Raw genomic sequence first — 23,090 nt, 5'->3', positions numbered from 1 at the left:
TTTAACAAAAAATATAGATATTTATTTAACATAATTAGGCAGGTAGGCATTTAGTTAAAAATATCTACGGAAATCGTTTCGACCAATGTGACCAAATTTTCCTTTTTAAACACTGGTAACGGTTTCCATAGAACTATCAATTCAATATGTAAATCTCAACTAAAGGTCAACTATAAAATCCTATTTATTTACAATTGCTTACAGTTTCTCCTGGTTCTTGGCAGTTAATACGTAAGTACAAACACTGAGAAGGTGTAATTATTATTATCACATGAGGAATTTTAAATTCATTAAATTGTGATAAAAACTGGTTGTACAATTCGATATCACTAATAGAATATTTTTTTAAATATCGCATAAATGCTTCGAAATTATCACACACAACAATTGAGACGTCTAACTCGCCTCTTAAGTAGCACGACGTGGTAAACAACATTAAACATTTTTGCTTAGGTAACACTTATTTTAAATATATTTTTTTATTTATTCTTTAAATTGCTATATAAACTGGTGGTACACTTCAATATCACTTATAGATTTTTTTTTAATAATGCAAAAATGCTTCAAATAAATTATCACACACAGCATTTGAGACGCCTCACGCGTTTCTTAACTAGAACAACGTGGTAAGTGACATCAAACATTTTTGCTACGGCAACACTTTTTTTATTATTTATTCTTAACAATATTATCACGTAAATTAAGCCTATATTAAAGTTAAGCGTAGCCTCTTCTATTGAGGTTGTAGTAGAGCCCCTTGCGCTCTATGAGTTCTGTGTGGGTGCCGGTTTCTGCGACTAAGCCGTCGTGTATGACGCAGATGACGTCAGCGTCGCGAACTGTGCTCAGTCTATGCGCGATCATCACGCATGTGCGACCAGCTTTAGCTGCGTCTAGGGCTTCTTGTACCACCTGGAAATTGTAGTTAGGAGTTTCTTTAGACAAGTTAGTTATAGCCACGGAGAATGAAAGAATGAGCAGAGATGCCATAAGGCAGGTAGTTTATGCACCATCTTCTAGTAGATCAAAAACATATAGTGGGCGCCGTGACCGAAATCTGTGCCAAAACGATCAGTTACCTACGAGTGAATCAACGAGGAGTTCGGGATCCTGGAGACATCTGTCGATGATTTTTACTTTACAATAATGGGTTCCGAAGAAGGCGTTTGAGGGTAGAGAGGGTAGAGGGTAGATACCGATTAACTAAGTACTGGAAATAATCCGTTTTCTGTTAAGAACACACTTCCCAGATTTCTATTTGGAATAAAATTGAAGTAAACCAATAAGTTAATTCCACGACATATTTACCTTTTCGCTCTCAGTATCAAGTGCGCTGGTGGCCTCGTCGAGCAGCAACATCTTGGGTCTGCGTATGAGAGCACGAGCGATAGCCACGCGCTGCTTCTGTCCGCCCGACAACTGTGTGCCTTTAGCGCCGATGTTTGTGTCGTAGCCCTGGTAACAAATATTTCACTTGTAAAGGTGTTACTGGACGACTTTTAGTACATACAAGCTATTCTCCCCTTGAGAACTTCTTCCCTTATCCGGATCATATCAATTATTTCTCAAAGTACCTATGCATTTAATGGCCAGACTCGAATCTTATATGATTTGAAGTTAGTGGTCCACATCGAAACTTCTTCCCTGTTGTATAGCGGCTTTCGGCAATGAAGCAATAAATTTGCGTATATTGGTCTGCTTGATGGTTTCCTGAGTCACATTGAGTTCGTTATTGTCTTACGTAGCACATTAGCTTAATTTACATTGTATAACTTAATCTCAGGGATAACTTGTACTGCAAGAAAACTATTGTGAACACATGTGTTTTTGAAAAGTGTGTTTATAGAGTTTCTTGCCGGGTCTCCTCCTTGGAATCGAGCAACTGGCTCGACCTTTTCGAAAGAGCTTTTTAGACATATTTGAAGTTTCAAAATGAAAAGCTTACCAGCGGCAGTGACGAAATAAAGTTGTGTATGTTAGCCTGTTTAGCAGCCTGTATGATTTCGTCCTGCGTGACTTTCTGCTCGTTGTTGCCGTACGCGATATTCTCGCCGATGGTGCGGTCGAATAGAATCGGCTCTTGTTGCACGAAGCCGATCGCGCGACGACTGTCTACGAGGCGCAGCTTCGGGAGAGGTACGCCGTCTTGAGCCTGGTTGAGCATTAAGGGAGTTAGTGGGGAAAAAGGAAGGTTTGTTGCTTCGTATAGTAGCAATGGAAGTTATTGATATTGTACTGAAATAATAGATAGCAGACTTAGCGGCCGATGTTGTCTCATTTCAGGTTAAGAAAATAGTTTATAATTTTTTTTCACATGTCGTATGGAGGCTTGGCACTAAGACACATAAGTTTGATTTTGGTTACCCATTCCTTATTGTGATCAATAATGTGAATGAATCTTTTCTATTCTGATTACACCTAAATATATAAGAATGGCACAAAATTCTGTTTTCAAAAGGCAATAGAATGAACATGGATGGACCAACACTTTTCTATCTCCACCCACAGGAGTCACTTAAAAACAAAAATGCCTAATCGTTTAAGATATTAGAGAGTCCCTTACTTACCACAATACCCTCATCAGGGTCATAGTGTCTCTCGAGCAGCTGTATGACCGTGCTCTTCCCGCAGCCGCTGGCGCCGACGAGTGCAAGCGTCTTGTTGCGTTGGATCTCCAACTTCAGGCCCTTGAGCACTAGTTTAAGATAAAGTGAGTACTTACCACTATACCCTCATCAGGATCATAGTATCTCTCGAGCAGCTGTATAACAGTGCTCTTCCCGCAGCCGCTGGCGCCGACGAGGGCCAGCGTCTTGCCGCGCTGTATCTCCAACTGCAAGCCTTTGAGGACCTGTATCATCGGCCGCGTCGGGTAGCAGAACTTGATGCCTTGGAGACTGGCTTCACCTGTGCCTTTCTGTTGGGAAGATGGTTAGGTGGTTTATCAGTTTTCATTCGATGTGTGAAAACAATTTTCAAGAGTTGCGCTCGATTTGCCAGGATCTCCGTCATCAGATTATGACCCTGGTGAAAATGGGACCCAAAATATAAAGACATTTTTTTTTCAAATCGGTCTGTCTTCGAGAAATCAAGTAACAAAGACAAAAAAAAACAAACGAACAATGAGAATCTCCTCATTTTTTCTTAAATCGGAAAAAAAACTGTTAATCAAGAAAATCGAAAAGAAATATTTGTTACAAAAGATAACTTACAAAGTTATGTACAGCAGGTCGCACGGGGTCCGTGATTTTGGACTGTCGGTTGAGCAGCATGATGATGCGGCCGGCCGCCTTGATTCCCTTCTGGAAGTTCGGCGCGAACGCAAACGCTTGTGCGGCCGACGATGATCCCATCAATAGGGCTTGTGCAGACCTGGGGTGATTGGGACAATTTGTACAATTTCACGACTGTTTTGTGAAAAAAAATTACGCTACACGCACAACACAAAGTATGTGATCTTTTCCTCTTTGTATCTCATTTAAGACCTTAGTCCCATATCGGGGGAATCATAGCCAACAACTTAGTTATAATGGGAGAAGCCTCTTCTTCTCTTTTCTCTCCTACTCTTTGATCTTATTCAAAACGTACTTAAACACCACGTCGTAGGGGATGTCCTCGCTAACAATGAGCGTTCCTCCGTAGTACAGCGACGCGGCGATCACGAAGTTGAATATTCCTCTAGAGAGACCGAACACGAGGCCTCGGTAGTGCGAGGCCTTGATGGCCTCCTGCAGTGCGGGGTTCAACTGCTTCTCGTATTCCCGTCGGAAGGTGTCCTCGCGACCCAAGGATGCTACTGTCCGAACGTTGGCTACGGCTTCCACAGCAATCTAAATGTTCAAGGAAAAATATATGTTATTACGAAGAAGAAGAACTCTCAATAAAGTCCTAATGAACCTAAGTCTGATATAATAATGTAAATGTTGCCATGGTAGAAGATTTAATGAGGGGATAACACATTACTTTATAGTCAAGTAATTTTCGACTGAGAAGATGGAAATTAAGTCCAGAGTAGATTCTGCTGGATGGAGATATTATAAATATTTTTACCAATATATATCTATCGCGTTCTCACCCTCAACACTAATATTCTTACCTTAGAACTCTTCTCCATAGTCTTAGCAGTTCCAAAGGAGGCCTTGTATGTCATCCTGCCTTGCTTATACAACACGAAAACGATGACAGGCACGAAGGTCAGCGCCACCAGTCCCACGCGCCACTCGTACACCAGAGATAGTACTAGCGCGAAACCAAACGTTCCTACTGCTTGGACCACTGTGCCAATCCTTTGGCCGGTAGCCTGGGGAAGTAAGTAAATGTTTTTTTTGTAGCATATTTTAGTCACTGTTGTCACTGATGTCATGTGTTGAGATGAGTCATATGTTTTGAGGTATCTGCTACCAGGTCATTTTCACGATTGTTACGATAGTTCTGGTTTAGAAATCGCTACCATAATAGAAATGCTTGCCCTATGCAACGGCAAAGAAACTTTCAATTGCTCAAAGCTTGAGCCTCTTTTTGGCAATATTCACAAAGTACCTAAGTATAAATTTCGATTGCAGTTTCTTATTTTGCCGTATAGTCAACCACATTATATAGGCTTTCATGAATCCTTAGACACACTTACTCCTTGCACAGTAGCAGCTTCGCCGGACAGTCGCGCACAAAGAGCTCCAGTCGAGTTGTCCTTGTCATCATAGAAGCCGACCTCTTGTTCTAGCAGTTTCTTGAACATCATCTGCCGCAGCCTCTCCGTCAAGTATTCGCCCGCAATACCGTAGAAGAATACCTAAGAAATAAAAGTTTTGGTGACGATATTTTCGGAACTTTTCGTATAAAAACTGGCGATCTCGACTCGATCCTAAGCAGTGGGTACTGCTTTTGTATTCTCCAGTGCAGTGCTTTATTTAGAAAGTGATAGCAGTAGCTACAGCTCTTAACAGCATGAAAGTATGCAAATACATATAGGAATTATAATATGTCCAAATTAGATGTGTTATGTGTTCTTACCACGATGAAGTTAGTGATTCCAGAGAAGACACCAATGCCGACAAATATCAACGCGATTTTACGCACTTCATTCAAAACCACAGCAGGGTCCGGGTCAGATAGAATCTGAAAACAAGATCAATATAAGAATTTTTCTGATTTAAAATCATTACTATGTATCCATAGGACCTATTTATGCCAACCAAGCACTTCGTTGATGTTCAAAGACCATTGAAAGTCTATTTGGAAAATAACTGTTTTAATGCGAGAAATAGGGTGCAAATCCTACATAAAACATGCACTATAACTTAAACTTACGGCGAGGAAGTCTCCAAATATGACAGCGAACAGAGGCATACTGAAGCCACTCATGAGCGAACAAATACTGGCGAGACTGACGCTCTTCCACTCCGGCTTGTTGAGCCGCAGAACTCTCCAGAACGAAATGTCTGGAACGTTGTCCACGTCGTCTTCTGTGTCCTGGGTTAAGACATCAAAGAATTGAGTATTTGCCATCATCGTGCGGTGCCGGGGCGAGTCGCTAGTACGATGATTATAATGATTAGGGGAAGGTATTTTGTTGGTCGGGGTAGCTGGGTTGAGGTCAGGTAGGCAGTTGCTCCATGTTATAAGCTGGTATTCAACTGTATCTGGTTAGAATGGACGCCCAACATAACTAATTATACTTTGGAACATTCTGGAATGACTAATGAGGATAGAATGATTGAGAAGAACGACGGTGAACAATGAAAGAAGAAGAAAGAAAGAAAGAAAGATTTTATTAGTAGGAATTTTACTTACTCCAGTTTTAAAATCGAGAAATTCTTCTTCATCCTCTTCGTCGTCTACACTTGTTTCCGACGTTTCCCGCATGAGTCTTGACTTATCTGCAAGTCAAACGATTACTTTGTTGACCGTCTTTAAATTGTACTGGGACTTCTGGTCTAGGTATTATCATTAAATATGGCCATACTTTGTATCTGGTAAGTGTGTATGTTAACCAATCAGAAGGTCTTATGAGACCTCTCCATACATAGAAAGAACAAGATTCCAGATTGATATATTGACATACCCCATAGACTATAAGTATCTACCTTAAAGGAGTTTCTTGCCGGCTCTTCTCCATGATACTTACCTTTTAGAACTGTGCAACTAGTGCGTCGTTTCATAAGAGACTGGAGACTGAAGCCTGTAAAGGCCTATTTGAAAGAAATCTTAACTTTGACTTGTGGAACAGCAAAGATATTATAGCGATCGTACCATTAGTATCTTCAGCTCCTAGGTTCTGCAGCATGACCATATCATAGTAATGTCCCTTCTGCGACATCAGCTCGTCATGGTTGCCGCGTTCAACCACTACACCGCTCTTGAATACGTATATGACATCCACATTTCGGATGGTCGACAATCTGTGAGCTACCACTAGAGTTGTGCGACCTTTTTGAGCCTAAAATTGTGAAAATGAGACATTCAGTGCTTAAAAAGAGTGAATTCTAATTCACACATACAGTTATCAAAGTATATGAAAATCTTACCTTATCGAGAGCCTTCTGTACTCTGGCCTCTGAAGAGGTATCAAGAGCACTAGTGGCCTCGTCCAATAGCAGTATTTTGGGGTTCCTCACGAGTGCACGCGCAATAGCAATACGCTGTTTCTGACCTCCTGACAAAGACGCTCCTCGTTCTCCGACTAATGTATCGTAACCCTGTGATCAAAAATCATGTAACATAAACCAGGTCGTTTTGCCCAAAAAATACACTTCATATAAGAAATGGCTAGGAATTTCCTGAAATTTTGATCTTCTTCTTACCTTCGGCAGTCTCATAATGAACTGATGCGCGTTAGCCTGTCTAGCGCAGGCTTCAATCTCCTCATTGGTGCAGTTCTCACGCCCATAGCGAATGTTCTCCCTGACTGTGGTGTTGAAAAGTACGGGTTCTTGTCCCACGAGACCGATTTGGTCTCGCAGCCATCGGACAGATAAGTCGCGGACATCATGCCCGTCGATTGCCACCTAAAAAGATTTTGTTATTGAGAAGATGGTATTTTTCTTCTTCGAAATGAAGGACTTTGTGAATAAGTAGCAACTACATAGGCTAGATCGATCAAAGGAAATGAAGCGCTTAGGTCAGCTGCATCTGTTCAGCGTATTTACAGTATATACATGGCTAGTACGCAAGCGTGTGAAACTAGTCGCGAGTAGATTGGAATTCACTTTTTATACAAAGTCTTCCGATGTATACAGCAGCAGTACGCAAATACTCGCATATATTTTGTAGTGGCCAAAGTATCTTGCTTTGTTCCATAATATACAGTGCTAGTCCGCATGCAAACTAATCGTGTATACATTGGAATAGGCGCGAAAAACTTTACGATTCCAATCTATTCGCGAGCAGTTGCATGCTCGCCATTTTGATTAAAACACGACCTAGCATTTAATGTTAATTTAAATATTAATAATGCTTGTTTAATTAAAAAACATTGTATTAAAAATTGAAGTTAGTGACGAAAACGAATCGCTGCAAAACCGACTCCACGTAGTCTTGTCTGCCCTACCCCTAGAGTGCAATTCAAAACCGCGTAGGCGCGGAGGGGCGAGGCGGCCTGCGAGCTGAAGCGCAGGTAGTTTTAGCCGGCTCTGCCGGCCAGCCTCAGCCGCAAGCCGAAGCTGCGGTGGTGAGCGTGAAAACCATCTGCGACGATAAGCTCGCATGGGACCGCCGGAGCCCCGCAGCACCGGAGCCGTGACAGAAGCTATGCTTGCTGCATGTTGCTTGCTTACATTTTAAACGTACTGAGTTAAAAAATTAGAAGCTAATTAAATATATTTTATGATGTCATTTAATAGTATTTTAGAAGTTTACTGTTAGAATGCCTGCTACAAAAGATGCTAAAAAATAACCATCATGCTGAGTTGTATTTAGAGTGGTTTACTTAGAAGATAACTATAGTGGCTAAGATAGTATTATTTAGATGCTCGTTAATTGTGGCTGACTTAATAATTTAGAAGGCAACATACATTTTTGTTTAATTAGCATTTTTAATAAACAAACTCAGATTCAAAGCCATTTTTATTTAATGTTTTACCTAATATAAATTTTATATAGTTAAATTTGACCGTGTATAAATTGGAATGATGCATGTGCACGTCTAAGCTACGAATTATACGCGAGCAGTACGCAAAATTCGTGTATACTTTGAAATCACAAATTAAAAAACAGCATTACAAAATATCAGCGAGCAGTTTCCTATGGATGCGTTTTGGCTATGTACACTCTGTAAATACGCATCTGTTCATACTAGAAGCCAACATGAAAATTACCGGGGAAAGCCTAAACTGGAAATTATAGCAGGTAGGTACTAAGTTTTATTTATTTTTTTAAGATAAATATAAATGAATGATGCAGATAATAGGTGTAAACTGGACGTACAATGTTATCGTTTTCATGGTAACAGATAAGTGATAGGGTGATATAGAGTGGGGAACGATTATTGCGCTATTAATAAAAGTTAGAGCTGAAGCTGACGTAACTACCAATTACATTTAATCATTTTCGATTAAATCGAATTGGTTTTTCCTATTCTTGGTAATTCTACGCATATGATGTAAAAATTATCGATCTACTTAAGATTAGGTAGGCCTTAAAGTTGCTGATGAAATTTAAGCACTTTTTATTAACCTCTTCCACCTGACGAGTTTGGTTTAACCTGTCTTTTAACCATATGTAAATTAGGTTTATTCATACTCACACTGCCATCAATGACGTCATAGAACCTAGAGATCAGCTGTATGATGGTAGATTTCCCGCAGCCGGAGTGGCCGACCAATGCCACAGACTGGCCTCGTTTCACGCTGATATTTATTCCCTTCAGTACCTGTAGGGAACAAATAAAACAATGTAATCGAGTGGTCTTGCATCGATAACCTAGATGTCTGTCGTACTCTAGAATAGGGGAAGTAGGATTACTATCTTATCAAGAGTATGCATTTTACCGACTTCAAATCAGCATGTTTCCGCAACGGGTGTTAATTTTTTTGAAATGTCATCACTAATTAGATGTATTTTGGTTTTTTTTAAACTTACCGGAACGTCAGGTCTGGATGGGTAATGGAAAATAACGTTCTTCAACTCGATGTTTCCTTGAATATTAGGGGGCGTTGTTCCTCTATTCAGCAGGGGGTTAATAGTGGGAATATTGTCGATCATGTTAAAGATCTGGGCCCCTGCGCCTCGGGCAGACCCGAACACCTCCATCAAAGTCGACGATATGCCGAAGTTTGCCGAACCAGTCATCACACCGAAGAATACCTGAATAGACATTTTCATGTAAATTCTCCTCTCCGTTTATAAATACATACGAATTCTGCAATAAATAGCAACATTGGTACATCTGGCAGAGAAATCTTATTGTCTTATGCTCATCATATACCTAACCAGTAGATACAAACCAATATAGTGTTAATAAGCTCAATGAGTCAGTCAAAACAACTACAGACTGATGAGATATTTATTCATAGATTATCAATTAAAGATATGGGTGCTAAAAATTTAATCAACTGACTCAATAAATACATATAAGTCGTGACGTAAATAATCGATTAATCACTGCATCATAACAATGTTAAACTTTCAAACATTTTCTGCTCTCAAATTAGCTGTAATGCTTCGAATAAATCGAGTCCTTACCGCTATCATAGTAGAAATATCATAGTCATCATCAGTGGACAACAGCCTGTAGCCGAACCAGAAGGAGAGGGCATATGCGCAGAAGATACAGAAGAATAACAGTCCCATGGCCAGGCCGTTGAAGAAGCCTGAAATGAATGGTCGAAATTATGTCTTCTTATTAAGTAAAGGATGGACGAAGTATGTATGTAGGTAGGTCCTGTTAAATGTAGGTGAGCACGAAAATATATATTTTATTCTGTCCTGTAGTTTGTTGTGTTTTATTAACCAGCTTAGACCACATTGTGAGATCGCAAATCTTATGGCTATCGGGACAATGCAATATAATGGGGACAGCTAGAGCCTACTAATCGCCTACTTATAAATACAAGAAGGTAGAACAATAGTCCCCAGTTCTTAACGTTACCTTTCTTGATGTTGATTTTCCTGGCTTCTCTGAGATGTCCCTCGTACCTCACCATCTCCTTGGACTGGCCGCTGAAGGCGTACACTGTACGTATGGCAGATATAACTTCCTCGGCTATGGCACCAGCCTTGCCGGAGGCTATGGCCTCTTTCTTACCAAATCTGGCACCAACCTATAAAAAAAATTACAACCATCTCTCATACGATTTCTTGCATGGAATGAGCAGAATTGTAAGGGACTAAACGGGATGTGAGTCTCGCACTAAAGGACTATGATTAACCAAAATATGGGCAACTCTCACATTTCTGTAGAAGGAACATTAATGATAAGTATTATTTAATGTTTATTTTTTTCAATTTATTACTACTACTGTTACCCATGGTGCATATTGTTCAAAAAGAGTTCTACTAATAATCAACTTCTAGATTAGGAACTAAAACTTGACTGTAAGGGCCTGAGATGACGCGCAATTCCTCACAAGCACGTAATGTAAGACGATGGTAAATGGGCGAGACGGAAAAGCCGGATCAATGATGGTTACAACTGTAATTATGGTTATCTAATCCCTTATTAAGATAAAGATTGTATAGTAACATATCCTATCAGTATACACATAAACAAAATTGGTATTTTTATTAGTGTTCCATATCTCAGGTTTTACACGAACCTAACACGGAATATGACGCAACAATTTAACTTGTTGCTAAAATAATAATTACGTTAATATGTGTTATCTTTTGCGACAACATTTCACCATACTTCTCTGATACAGATTAAGAATATAAGTACCTAAATTGATTACTAATCCTTATAAATAAAACAATGACACTATTTACAGGTGCTGGACGCATGATCAACAGCTTGTTAAATTTTGAAAAAAAAAGTTACTGTAACCTTTTTCTCTCTTTCATACGCCATCATTACCTATTAAAGATTCAAAGTACCAACATCACACTCAAAACAGCTAAGCTTAAAACTTTTGAATATTATGTATAATATTATCAGTATATTAAACCATTACATTCTCAGGTTGAGAAACATAAACTTAGTAGATAAGTTCTTCTAGACATCTTTTAAATATATGTAATTACAAATTAAGAACAAAATATATTTGATACTCACCAGTCCAGCGACACCGACAAGCGTCAAAGTGACAGGGAATGATATGAGACATAGCAGAGCCAGCTTCCATCCTTTGACAAGAGCCATGATGACACTACTGAAGAAAGCTGCCTGGTAGAACACGAAAGTGGCCAGCTTTTCGCCTATACCATCTTCTAGTTTCACTACATCGCTGTAAGCAATCATTTTGATGAGCCTAGATAGTCTACTTTCGTAAGTAAATCCATCAACCTCTCATGTACCAGTGTATGGGTTCGATTCCAGGCCAGGCAAGGCAATGCAACTTTTATTAAGTATATCTTGGATAGCAATGGCTGATTAAAAGGTGAAGGACAACATCTCGAGAAACCTGAACCATAAAGTCTGAACACCAACCCACTTTGAGCAAGCGTGGTGATTAACGCTCAATCCTCATTATGTGTGAGAGGAGTCCTGTGCCCAGCAGTGGGACGATAAATATACTGTGATGACGAGTTATTCTTATGAAAGTTTCAAGAAGGCAGTAAAATACAACGATACGACTCTTTAACCATCCTTAGGAAAACTTTAAAAGTTCTTATGTGTCCTACACCTTAGCGAATTAAAATTTAAGCTTGTGGCACATTATAGCAGCACCGCAACAGCACGGCTGCAGCACGGCGTCGCCTCGAATTAAGACTACGGCTAGCTGCCAGCGCGCCAACCACGCGCAGTCCGCTCGCCGTCGGCGCGCCGTCCGCTCACCGTCGGCGCGCCGGCCGCGCGCCGGCCGCGAGGTGTAAGCTTACTGTCACCGCAAACTCAATATTATTTTAAGACGATTATGATTGATGTTATGATCGAACACGACGTAATGACGTTGTTTCGCTGCCGGCTCGGAGTCGGCGCGCAATTAGCACGCCGTCGGCGCGCTGTACGCATGAGGATCGCTCGTTTGCAGCACGCGGGCGGCGAGTCGAGTTGTGTGGGAGCGGCAAGCACGCTGACTGCTCGCCGTTGGCTTTTTCATATTGACATTACGAAATATATTATAATATACACGATTTAATGCTCTAAATTGCATGACAACTTAAATGCTGGTGTGGAGCCGTGCTGTTGCGGTGCCGCTATAATGTGCCATAACCTTTAGACTTACCTGTTAATTTTGGAAGCTATGTCAGCGTTCTTATGTATATCGTAATACGCAAAATCTTGGTTTAGTGCTGCTTTTAAGTATTCTTGTCGTATTACATGTACCTGGAGATGAAACCCATTTAGTTGTAGTGGGTACTTAGATGTTCATCAAAGATAACAATATAAGTAGGTTTGGTACTTTATGGAAAACAATATCTGGATTAACACCTAAGAAACACTATGCTATCTACTTATGTTCTAATATTATAAGAGATGCTTGTGACATAATAATAAATTAAAACAATTGAAGTTTTAATTCTTAATGTAAAATTGGTTCTTTACGTACTTGGTGATATGCGGCTATATTCATCAGCACGGTGGCGGCATACGAGAGGACGATGAGCACGACTCCAGTGACGGTATTATAAATAGCAAAGAACATCAATGCTTCTAAGAAGGTGTCAGGGTCCGGTGTCCCATCTCTGATAGAACTTCCATACTCTACCATAGCATCTAGTAAGAACGCTAGCAGTAATGTGTTGATTGGCGTAGAACATGCTGCCACTACTGAGCATATTAACGCACAAACTATGAATATTTTGTCCTTTTTCGTCGCGAATCTGAACTGAAAATAGAGGATATGGCTAGAAAATACATAAGTTTAATTTTAAGCTTTTTATTTAATTAGGTTACCTTTATTATTAGAAGTTATACTTGAAACGGAGTCCAACAACTCATTTGTGTCCCTATTAGAAACTTTTTGGTATGCAAATGGCTTGCCATTCTGAACACGTCCGTGTTTAGGTGATAAGCGGTAATGTTTACATGAACATTCCATTTCTATTATTGACGTTAGGTGCTACTATCAGTGGTGAAGTGGCAGCCTTAAAGTTAATAAGCTAAAAGCATGAAGTGACGAAACAGATCGATATTAGTGCTACGACAGTGGCGCACGCATAGAGAAAATAAAACGGTTTTCATGCATGTTTCTAATGTGCGTCTAAAACTAGTTAGTTCTGCGTTGGTACTTATTTTTCAAATCGATCTAATCCCTTATGCTCTTGTGCTTTGTATAGCACTTTTTTGCCACCAAATCAAGAAAAAAATATTTATTTGAGAATTAAAACAGTTTAGAGCTTACCAGTGTAATAAATGCTATGCTTGGGACTTCATCTGCCTTGCTATCGGCTTCTGAACTTCTGCAAAATAGATATTCAGTTTACATATAAGGACTTGATACTATACATTGGAAGGTGCTTAGATACTACTTATAGATTGAACTTTTTCTATTGCGAGTAGGTAAGTACCTACGTATTCCATTTTAAAGCACAGGCGAAACTGTTGATGATACGTAGGTATTGTAAATGAAGCAACCCGTGTCAATTAAGTTTATTATTTTACCGCTCAACGCTTGGAAACTTATTTAAAACGGTGAAATGATGATCGGGGATCACAATAAATTATTAACCAAGCTGAGGAGAGAACAAATCATCAGAATCCTCTCGTATCGACCAGCAACGATGATCCCTCTTTCTATTTCTAAGCTTTTTGTGTTAAACAAAAACAATTTTATTTACATTGTTTATAAATGTGCCCACGCAGACTGTATCTGGAAATTCTCAAGATTAAGATCAAGGTTGCAGTTCTAGAACTGACATGTTGATCATTTTGGATTTTATAGACATCACAATTGCATGCTCTAATATTACTCTCATTTTATAGCTTCGATTCAGCAAATATTAAAAGCTACAATTTGCTTGCTTATACCAAATTTTACGATCAATAAGTATTATAATTCATGACGATAAGAGTTTTGATAAATTCCAAATAATGAATTATCATGAAAAACAGCCGTCTCGTCCGTCATGTAACATTATAAAAAGAATGTTGATAGGTCAGTAGGAAACGTGTAACGTAACGCGACCTTCTAGTGAATATAGTTAGTTTATTTTTAACTTACGGTTAATTTACGTATAGCTGAAATGTAGAAGACTTTTCTAGTGTCGTGGAGTGATGAGATCACATCTAATCAGAATTAGTGCGTTTCATTTGTGATACAGCATAGATGTGTTGTTTATTATGATAAAATTGTATTGCGCGCCGGGCTTTAATTAATAAGAGTTGCTGATCAATTGAAACAATTTGTGTTCAGTGTCATTCAAGTTTACAAGCACCGTATCTGCAGATTTACTATTAGTTCGCATGTTTACTATGGGTTACACACGTACAAAGAAAATGTCAATGTAAACTTACGTGTCCGAGTCTTTTCCTTTCGGGAACTCTCCATTTAAAGGGTCTGGCAACTTGTTGCCATTCTCCTTGTCACCTGGTTTCAGTTGCCACCCATTTCCGTCGGAGTCCTTCATTATAAATAATTTAACTTAAAAATAATTACACAAAACTAGGCACTACAAGAAGATGTAGCTACTGTGTATTAGACACTCATTGCACTAATGTACTGGATTCATTCGATGGCACCTTTATCCGAGCTATACCCATCCGCGACTAACGTCCTACCCATGATACGTTATCAATAGTTATATCAATTCGATAAAGCATGAAAGGCACTCTAAAACCACAATGCGATTATAATGTATAACGTATAGTTCATAACAGTGTCGGTGAGGCAATGAACGTCACGATTTCTTCATTCGGGAAAGCTAAAGCTACAAATAGTCAGGAATTTGGTGCGAAACGGTTCGTTTTTCATCCGCTTCGGCGTTCCACGTTCGTTAGCTAAACTCTATGTTAAACTCGCAGGTAAATACTTAAGTAATTTCATGGTATCGATTCTATTTTTTCCCAGTTTTGATCCCATTTTCTCCACTAGGAGGAAATAAATTGACCTAACCTTTGAATTAAGTCAAACATAATTTTAAATGCTAATCTTAAGTCCGAGTTGGGGAACACACTCAAGTATAGATAGCTTTGTTTGTCTTTCAAAGTAGTTGCTACGCTACGATACGCTTTTTCCCACGATTCAGTAGATAACAACCATTTATAGTGGAAAGAAATGAATAAACCCCAACTTTTACAAAGCTCGTAGAAATTATGACTGATTCATAATTAGCCAAGTGTGTTTGTCCCGGCTGGCCTGTCGGCGCACCTTCATGCTATCGATTGCCGGAGTCCAGCTGATTCAAGGCTGCGACATTGTATCGAAGCGACGTAAAAATAATCCCGCGGAAACAAAGCAATATCATGGTCACGTTCCTTGATTTGTGACATGTTCAATTATTCATAGTTTACTTTTCTATTGGGAGATGGTGACGAACTTCTGTGATGTTAGTGGTGATGGCTTTGCTGATGCCAATTGTAATAGAAATCATAGTATCTATTCGAAATGAAAATGATGTATTGCCCTACTGAAGCTCGATAGGCACTTGTTGTTGCTGTTTGATTAAGTGACGCAACATTATTAGACTTGTCTGTAAGCAACGATCGTAGTCAGATATGTATTTTCTTTCGTTTTTGCATTTTCTCATGCATTTGATATTTAAAACTTGCACATGTTTATTTATGTATGGAAAAACAAAACTAAACAGCGACTTTTTAAGTTTTTGCAAATCATCTCATTTTGCTTTAGCTTAAATATTTTAAGGCCACTTTCAAAGGGTTTTATATTACCTATATTATGTTGAATGCATAAGGATTCTTGTAGTGTTTAACATAGGTATCACAAAATAAGAGCAACACACAATTTACTTGATTCATTTACATAATACCTAATATCTACAAAGATAAGTGGATATGTGGATTCCATCTACTCAGAATTAATCGAAAACTGTTTGTTTTCATACCTACTTAAATTCACATTATTTAGAAAAAATAATTTTCCAATATATTTTATTGCATTTGCACACAGAAACAAACTATCGAAATAACTTAACGGTTCTCTAAATAATAAAATTTAACAAAACACCACAAATTCTAAGAATGTCACCAAAACCATATTCCAATTTCAAATTGTCTTGTATAAAAACTGACCATGGACAATATTCATTATGATTGTGATTTATGGGGCACCTCCATTGTGAGTGTCCGTCACGGTGGGCCACAGGATTCACTACACTATTGTTTCCCATAAAGTATGTTTCGTAAACAAGACGTTGGGCGCGCGCATTGTCCAGCGTACAGACTTTTGTCACTTCCACAACAATTTTAACAAAGCCTGCTACATTTTAGTTGGGCGTAACTAATGCACGAGTGACAGATTTCTTAAGATCCAGTCTTTGATTAAATAAGTTGTTCTTTTTTCAAAAGTCAATGGTTTGTTTTCATATTGTTGTAGTGTAAACATTGTTTTGTGAGTGTCATAATTTACTATTTGAGGTGTCCCTACTTTCTATTTAGTGTAGGTATAATCTATCCAAAAAAAATAAACAGCGGCAGTAAAATACAGACCCGTATAAATTAAAGTAAATAATTAGCAGAGTTTCCGATTTTAATAGGTATAAGTACATAACAAAATTAAGCTGTTTTGATGGAATGTGTTGCAAACTTGACTCTAATTGACTTTGGGCCAAATATTAAAACAACAAGCTTGGTGTTACCGTGTTACCACCTGACTACTTCTAATATCTACCTAAGCAAAGTATAGATAGGTACGCAAATATTAAGGAATTAAAATGACCTTTTATGTGGTTTACTATATGGTTGTGAAGATCAAGGGGTTTAAAATCTACGTACGTGAGTTGGCTTACCTTCTCCGGTGGAGTACCACTCGACGGTATCAATTTGAACCGCTCCTCAGGGCTGGAGGCAGCCACCACATTCCTTTTCTTTGGAACCTCCATAAATGTTAGCATTACCCGAGGCTGAAACATTTTGACTAAATACACTACACGATCCACTGAGCAACGGCCACTCCTCGCAAATCATTAAACTGAATGACAATCAACTCGCCAAATGATTGTGCGCTTAAATTATTGTATGGAGACTACATGGGATCGGCACAAATGTGTGTCTGTACTTTGTATGGAACCGTACATGGTGCTCCCAAATATTTATTATATACCTGGATATGGTATGTTTTCAAATAGCTCTACATCAATCCGGTAGCTTCTAACGGCAGCGACAGCCGAACTACTGTAAGTATTCCTATTCATTTATATGTAATTTTTCTTACAATTTTCCTACTCAGCCTTTGGTAAATATGTCATTATTATACTTAACGCAATGAAACAACGCAGTCAACCGTATTCGTATGTTTACGTTACATGTTTTTTAGTCCAGAGATTTAATAATAAGTAGTGGCGACGTCCTTGAACGAGCGGCGGCAGTCATATCGTTATGAAATCATTTGCTTCGCACATGGCTTTTAGATAACGCAGATTTCCGAACTGTGACGTCATGGTTCTAACGTCACCTATGACGTCAGACTACTGAAAAATCGGAAAACAGCTGATCTACATAAAATAACTAAACACGCATATGTGGGTAGTCACCTATTTTGCAATAATTTCCAGTGTTAACAAGCTTAACAATATGCGAATATTTATTGCCCATTTTATTATCTAGTTAAGCAAATCGGGCAGATGAGACCTTCTACAAAAATTTAAAAATTAGGTAGGAACCTAATTGGTCCATCAGGTTAAGTCCTAGGTACATCTCCTGCTTTCTGCTTTCCTTCTTTTAACTTTGAGACCTAGCTACCACACCGCAGCTTAACCATAAAATTAAATATGCCTTCGGTATTAGTATTCTTCATCGATATATATGTACTATGGTATTCTTTTATGTACCTATATAAGTTTATCGGATGTAAATAGTGTTGCCTAAGTTTTTACAGTATTTTGATTCTGTAGATCTATAGATAACAAAAAACACATTTTTAGAAGAAATACACAAATTAAAATGAAAATGAAATTCTTATGAAATAGTTTAATTCTGAGATTACTCACGGCGCGACGGGCCAACCAGAGAGGGGAGAAGGCCAAGGTTAGGGTTGCCACCAGTACTTAGTGTCCAAAATAAGTTTCCAAAATTAGTAGTTTCTAACACAAACTCGGTATTATAGAAAAGCAACGAGTTGAGTTGAATTCAGTATTAAACAATTGTCACTGTGTGTGTTACGAGATTGTACGTTACTTTTTTTGACACAATGATTATTTTTTGTTGTTTTCGAGTCGTTTCTTTAAGTTTGCTTTCAAGCAAAAAAAAATGTCACTAACCACCTTTAAAACATTTCCTTAGCTGCTTGCATTTCCATTTCAAAAATAATCAATCTAACTAAAAAAATGCCGAGAATCATGTAAGAACATATTTAGGAAACATAGCATAAGACCAACTTATCGCTAAAGGTGAATACTAAACTTGTATCAAAATACTAAAAAAAAGTAGGTAATATAATTTTTCATATAAGGTGGCAACCCTGCGCTGAAATACTTCAATTTTCATTCAAGTGGATTCGTGAAGAAAACAATAACAAACAAAACAATTTAGTTTGATATCCTATACAGTTTTTATTTGAATATAACTTTTGAGTTTTCCACCCAGAAAAAGAGTTACAACATCAAATAAGTCACAATTAGACTAAGTTCATAAGTTGGGATGACTGTAAGTTCAGTGAAAAAGGAATGACATAAATAATACCTATAATAGGTTAAAAAAATATAAATACTATTATTGTTAAGTAAGTACAAACTTATTTCATTTAATACTGTTGACCAACTTACATGTTTTGGTAAAAGTTTAATTAAGAAGTAAGGAGTACCTAACCTTTTTGTTAATTAACTCTTTGTTTATATGAGATTTCAATATTGACAATGTTTTGATTAAACACTAGGATAACTACTATTGTTATAATCTAAAGATAGATAAGCATTGTATGTGCTAGGCAACTGATAACATTTATCTATCCAAGCACATTTTGTAACTTGAATAATCAGTTGCTTGTGGATTTAGCTATGAATTAATTTAAAACAAAGTGAGCAAAGTAACGAAATTGTAAATGAACTACATATTATAGGTATATTACTTATGTGTTGCTTTTGTGTCAAATTATCATCTTTGCTAATAATGGTACCTAATTTGATTAATAAAGTTTTAAAAAGGATATTGAATAACCTACAAGCTATTACACTTATTAAAAGTAAATCTATTATGGGACACTTGTGGTAAGAACTTAACCGAAGGTCATAGAGTAATTAAATCACATTAACAGAACAAGTTAAATCTAAAGGAGCGCTCACTTTCATAACATTCACTGCAGAGTAGTCGGATGACATGGTCAAATGTAATCACATCCCAGTAAGAGAAGTCAGCTTATAGCCTACATTGCCTGTGCAATTCCAAATTCAAAATTGCAACTTACAACACAAATTAACTATGCCAGTAAGTCAAAGACAGGTTTTTGACAATAATATTATATTTGTGCACCAGTCTAACCAAGGGGTATCGGGTTGCCCGGGTAACTGGGTTGAGGAGGTCAGATAGGCAGTCACTTCTTGTAAAGCACTGGTACTCAGCTGAATCTGGTTAGACTGGAAGCCAACCCCAACAGAGTTTGGGAAAAAGGCTCGGAGGATGATGATGATTATATTTGTGCATGTACCTAATTGTAACCATTGTGATATGAGGAGTGACACAGTAAATATCAAAAATAATACTCATCAGGTAATGAATAAGTTGAAAGTTATTTATTAATTCTTTCTATAGTAGGTACCTATAGATTTTGTGTTGATAAGTTATCAACAATATTATAAAATTAATGAATGGTGCATGACAATGAACCAAGATACTTTATTATTTTGGACCATGAGCTTAAGTATATGTATTATTTTATTGCTTTGTTACTCATTACTAAATTGCATGATTCTGTGCAGAAACTTGTTTTAGTTTCAGGCATGTGATTGTTTAGGTATCCATCCTATCACCATACTTCTTAGACTAGTGAATAGGTTTGGGTCCAGCTGTTGGGGTTGCAGACTTATAAGAGGAGAATGGTACTTTTATGTACTTCATCTGATGGGTAAACAATCCTGAAAGGACTTTTTACACAAAACATGTTAAACAAACAAACTACTGCTTAAATTCATTATTCATTTGATGAAGCAATTGTTATTACTGCATTCAGATTTCTTCTTACCCTCATTTTATTTTTAAGCTGTGTTTTTAAGTAAAATGTCATGTCAAGTTTATTGCCTACTCAAATGGAGCATAGGACCATATTGCTGTCTATTCAAACATACTTTCAGGCAAAGGGATGCTGAGGTTTGCAACATTGAAGCTGTAAAAGATAAAAACTTTAAGTTAGTCAAATGTTTCAAATATAGGACATTCATAGTTGTTGCTGTCATAATTCCCATATTTGTAAAGGAATGTGATAATTAATTCAAATAGCATGATATATCTTAATTCCTTACAAATGTGTAGGTTAGGTGTACAATCTGTTTTGGGGAGTACCCAAAGGGAAAAACGGGGGAATTCAAGAGCCCCCATATAACAAATATTTTTTTTTTCAAGGCAGGTGAAAATCCTAGTACATGCCTATAAACGCTCGAATGAAGTCAAAAATTTTACTTCAATAAATGACTAGCAACCTACAGAAAAAAGCTTTACGGAAGAAGAAGGAAGCAAGCCTGTTGGTAGATCTTATTCAAGATTTATTATTATTACTGCCAATAACATTCATTGAGTCGTACGCTTATGACAGCTGCGTGTGCGCATAGTTGTGAAGGATCATTGACGGCGCGCGGTGACTTGCGCTGCGGTGGTCGCGACCACATATAGAGATCTCCCGTCGTCGCACGCGCACTCGCCGAATGAACGTTTATGACTTAGATGTGCAAATTCTATGTTAAGCGATGTTATTGTAAAAAAAACGAGTTAAATGGAGCAGTAATTTTTGTGGTGTTTTTGAATCAATGGTCCATGTGACAGCTGTACCTATTGCAACTCAATACTTAAAATGAATCTTACAAAAGGCTGGGCCCACGGAGGACCAAATATTCCGTAATATACTTAGCTGTATCCGTTTAGAGTTTAGATACATAAGAAGTCGGCCTATTGAAGAATATGTTGGGCATAATTCAGACAGATCACGATGATAAGTCCACTATGCACGTACGTATGATATCATAATTTTGTGGGTACTGACTACCCTATAAATTCAACGATGAGTTGTGCAAGTTGTAATGATTGTAGGTAATCAAATGCAAGCATGCATAACTATTTTTTATACAATTAGATAAGTAGATATAGGTAGGTACCTAAGTAGCAGCAGAAGGTACTGAATAACGTAGACTTAATATTGTGAGGAAACTTGAACGTGATCGAATGAGCATTTTCAGACCTTTTAACTGCTCTTTTATCAGTGCTAATGCAAGCACTGATTTTATTCCTCAATTCTTTTTCCGTACGATGATAGGTGAATGCGGCTTTTAGCCAGAAGTGATTCGGTAAATATGCCTACACACTTGAAGGTGCCGATCTCGAGTGAAGATTTCATAATACACTTTAGTTAGAAGATCATAATTATGTGAAGTGTAACTTATAATAGGTAGGAAGGTGCTTTTACAGTTAAGATTACACTTAAAATATAAAAGTAACGGATTTATGATTCAGGACCTACATATAGGCAGGCACTTCATCAGCTTCCGAGCCTTTTTCGCAACTATGTTTGGGTCAGCTTCCAGTCCAGCCAGATGCGGCTGAGTACCAGTGTTTAAAAAGGAGCGACTGAGTATCTGACCTCAACCCCGTTACCCGGGCAATCCAATACCCCAGGGTTAGACTGGTGTCAGACTTTCTGACTACCTGCCACAGCTGAACGTGCCCTCCGAAACACATTAATTGGTGTCCAAGATATACATAGAAAGTACATACAAACTTAGACAATTTGCATTGGTACTTTTCTCTGTTTGTAGAGAATTTCTAGGGTAACCGTCATTACTATAAGTAGGTACGTAGGAAGATACTTAATTATTAGGTAGTAGGTAGGTACCTATAGGTATGCAAAAAAATATATCGTTTCATTAGATAGCTATTCCTAGACTTTTCGATTTGAATCATTCATTGGTTATCTTTACAACAATTTGAAGATAAAACAAATGAATGTGTGCCTAAGTAGACCTACTTATTACCTATCTAAATTGCCTCTAGAACAATTTGGCAATTTTATACGGACTATACGGTAGCTAATATAGAGATAGAGTGTTTGCCTTTTGGATATACTTATTTACTTATACATAGTACTTATATTTTAATTTGTATAAAGCCTATTAAGTGCACAGCAATGTGTTTTGCGAACCTGTTTCGTAGTGGGTGTGTTCCTTAGGAGGGGCTTCGGGTAACCACGCCCTAGCGACCGCCCACTTTAGCAAAATATTTATGTTGGATACATAAACTTTATTTATATACCTAAGTATAATAAGTGTAAAGTGTAAGTTCTTAAGTTAAAGATAAATCCTATTAGGTAACTGCATTGTAGTGCCGCAATGTGTAGTTTCAATGGTTGAAAATAATTTACTTTGTTAAAAACTTACGCTTTTTACTTTTCGTTATGCTGCGTAAAAATAACTAACAGCCAGCAAATAGTAAATTATCTAACCCAATTTAAATTATAAAACACCTTTCTACCTGAATCAAATGCAAAAACTACGTTAATTGAGATTTATTTACATACTTACATAGGTACCTATGTTCTTATCTCTAATGTTCAGGATATTTTGTTCACAAGCTTCGATGAAACTACCTAATGACCTTTCAGTATGACCAAATCAAGAAAATTAGAGATAATTTACTTGGTGAAGTAACCCAGCTCGTCCGTCTTCCTACCTTCTCAAAAACT

General features: G+C 37.8%; 1 protein-coding gene across 3 annotated transcripts; it reads right to left on the bottom strand.

Moving 5' to 3' along the window:
* On the bottom strand, positions 1–18,214 carry LOC124638700 (ATP-dependent translocase ABCB1). Of its 3 annotated transcripts, XM_047175739.1 has the most exons (25): positions 18,202–18,214; positions 17,002–17,115; positions 14,552–14,658; positions 13,440–13,497; positions 12,645–12,923; positions 12,321–12,421; positions 11,207–11,378; positions 10,085–10,256; positions 9,679–9,806; positions 9,076–9,300; positions 8,741–8,866; positions 6,801–7,004; positions 6,525–6,695; positions 6,250–6,436; positions 5,791–5,876; positions 5,308–5,469; positions 5,011–5,115; positions 4,628–4,789; positions 4,097–4,300; positions 3,589–3,830; positions 3,213–3,372; positions 2,723–2,917; positions 1,946–2,152; positions 1,309–1,455; positions 1–912 (listed from the first exon to the last, which is right to left on the bottom strand). In XM_047175739.1, exons 2-25 carry the CDS (start codon positions 17,104–17,106, stop codon positions 718–720), a joined length of 3,900 nt encoding a protein of 1,299 aa, XP_047031695.1. In that variant the 5' UTR covers positions 17,107–17,115; positions 18,202–18,214; the 3' UTR covers positions 1–717. The 3 variants fall into 3 exon arrangements, 2 of the variants coding, with proteins under 2 accessions (XP_047031695.1, XP_047031687.1); XR_006985394.1 differs by lacking the exons at positions 17,002–17,115; positions 18,202–18,214 and having other exon boundaries at positions 1–81; positions 123–912; positions 14,552–15,040; XM_047175731.1 differs by lacking the exon at positions 18,202–18,214 and having other exon boundaries at positions 17,002–17,156.
* Positions 18,215–23,090: the final 4,876 nt, after the last annotated feature.

Source organism: Helicoverpa zea, chromosome 2 (genome assembly GCF_022581195.2).
Source record: "Helicoverpa zea isolate HzStark_Cry1AcR chromosome 2, ilHelZeax1.1, whole genome shotgun sequence".
In the NCBI taxonomy this organism is placed as follows: Eukaryota; Metazoa; Arthropoda; class Insecta; order Lepidoptera; family Noctuidae; genus Helicoverpa; species Helicoverpa zea.
This window is presented reverse-complemented; position numbering and strand designations above follow the sequence as displayed.

Coding starts and splice junctions, on each gene's coding strand:
- LOC124638700 (XM_047175731.1), bottom strand. CDS start 17,124: ATGTTTCAGCCTCGGGTAATGCTAACATTTATGGAGGTTCCAAAGAAA. Junction 2,918..3,212: donor GACCTGCTGTACATAACTTT/GTAAGTTATCTT, acceptor TCTTCCCAACAG/AAAGGCACAGGTGAAGCCAG. Junction 1,456..1,945: donor TTATTTCGTCACTGCCGCTG/GTAAGCTTTTCA, acceptor ATTTGTTACCAG/GGCTACGACACAAACATCGG.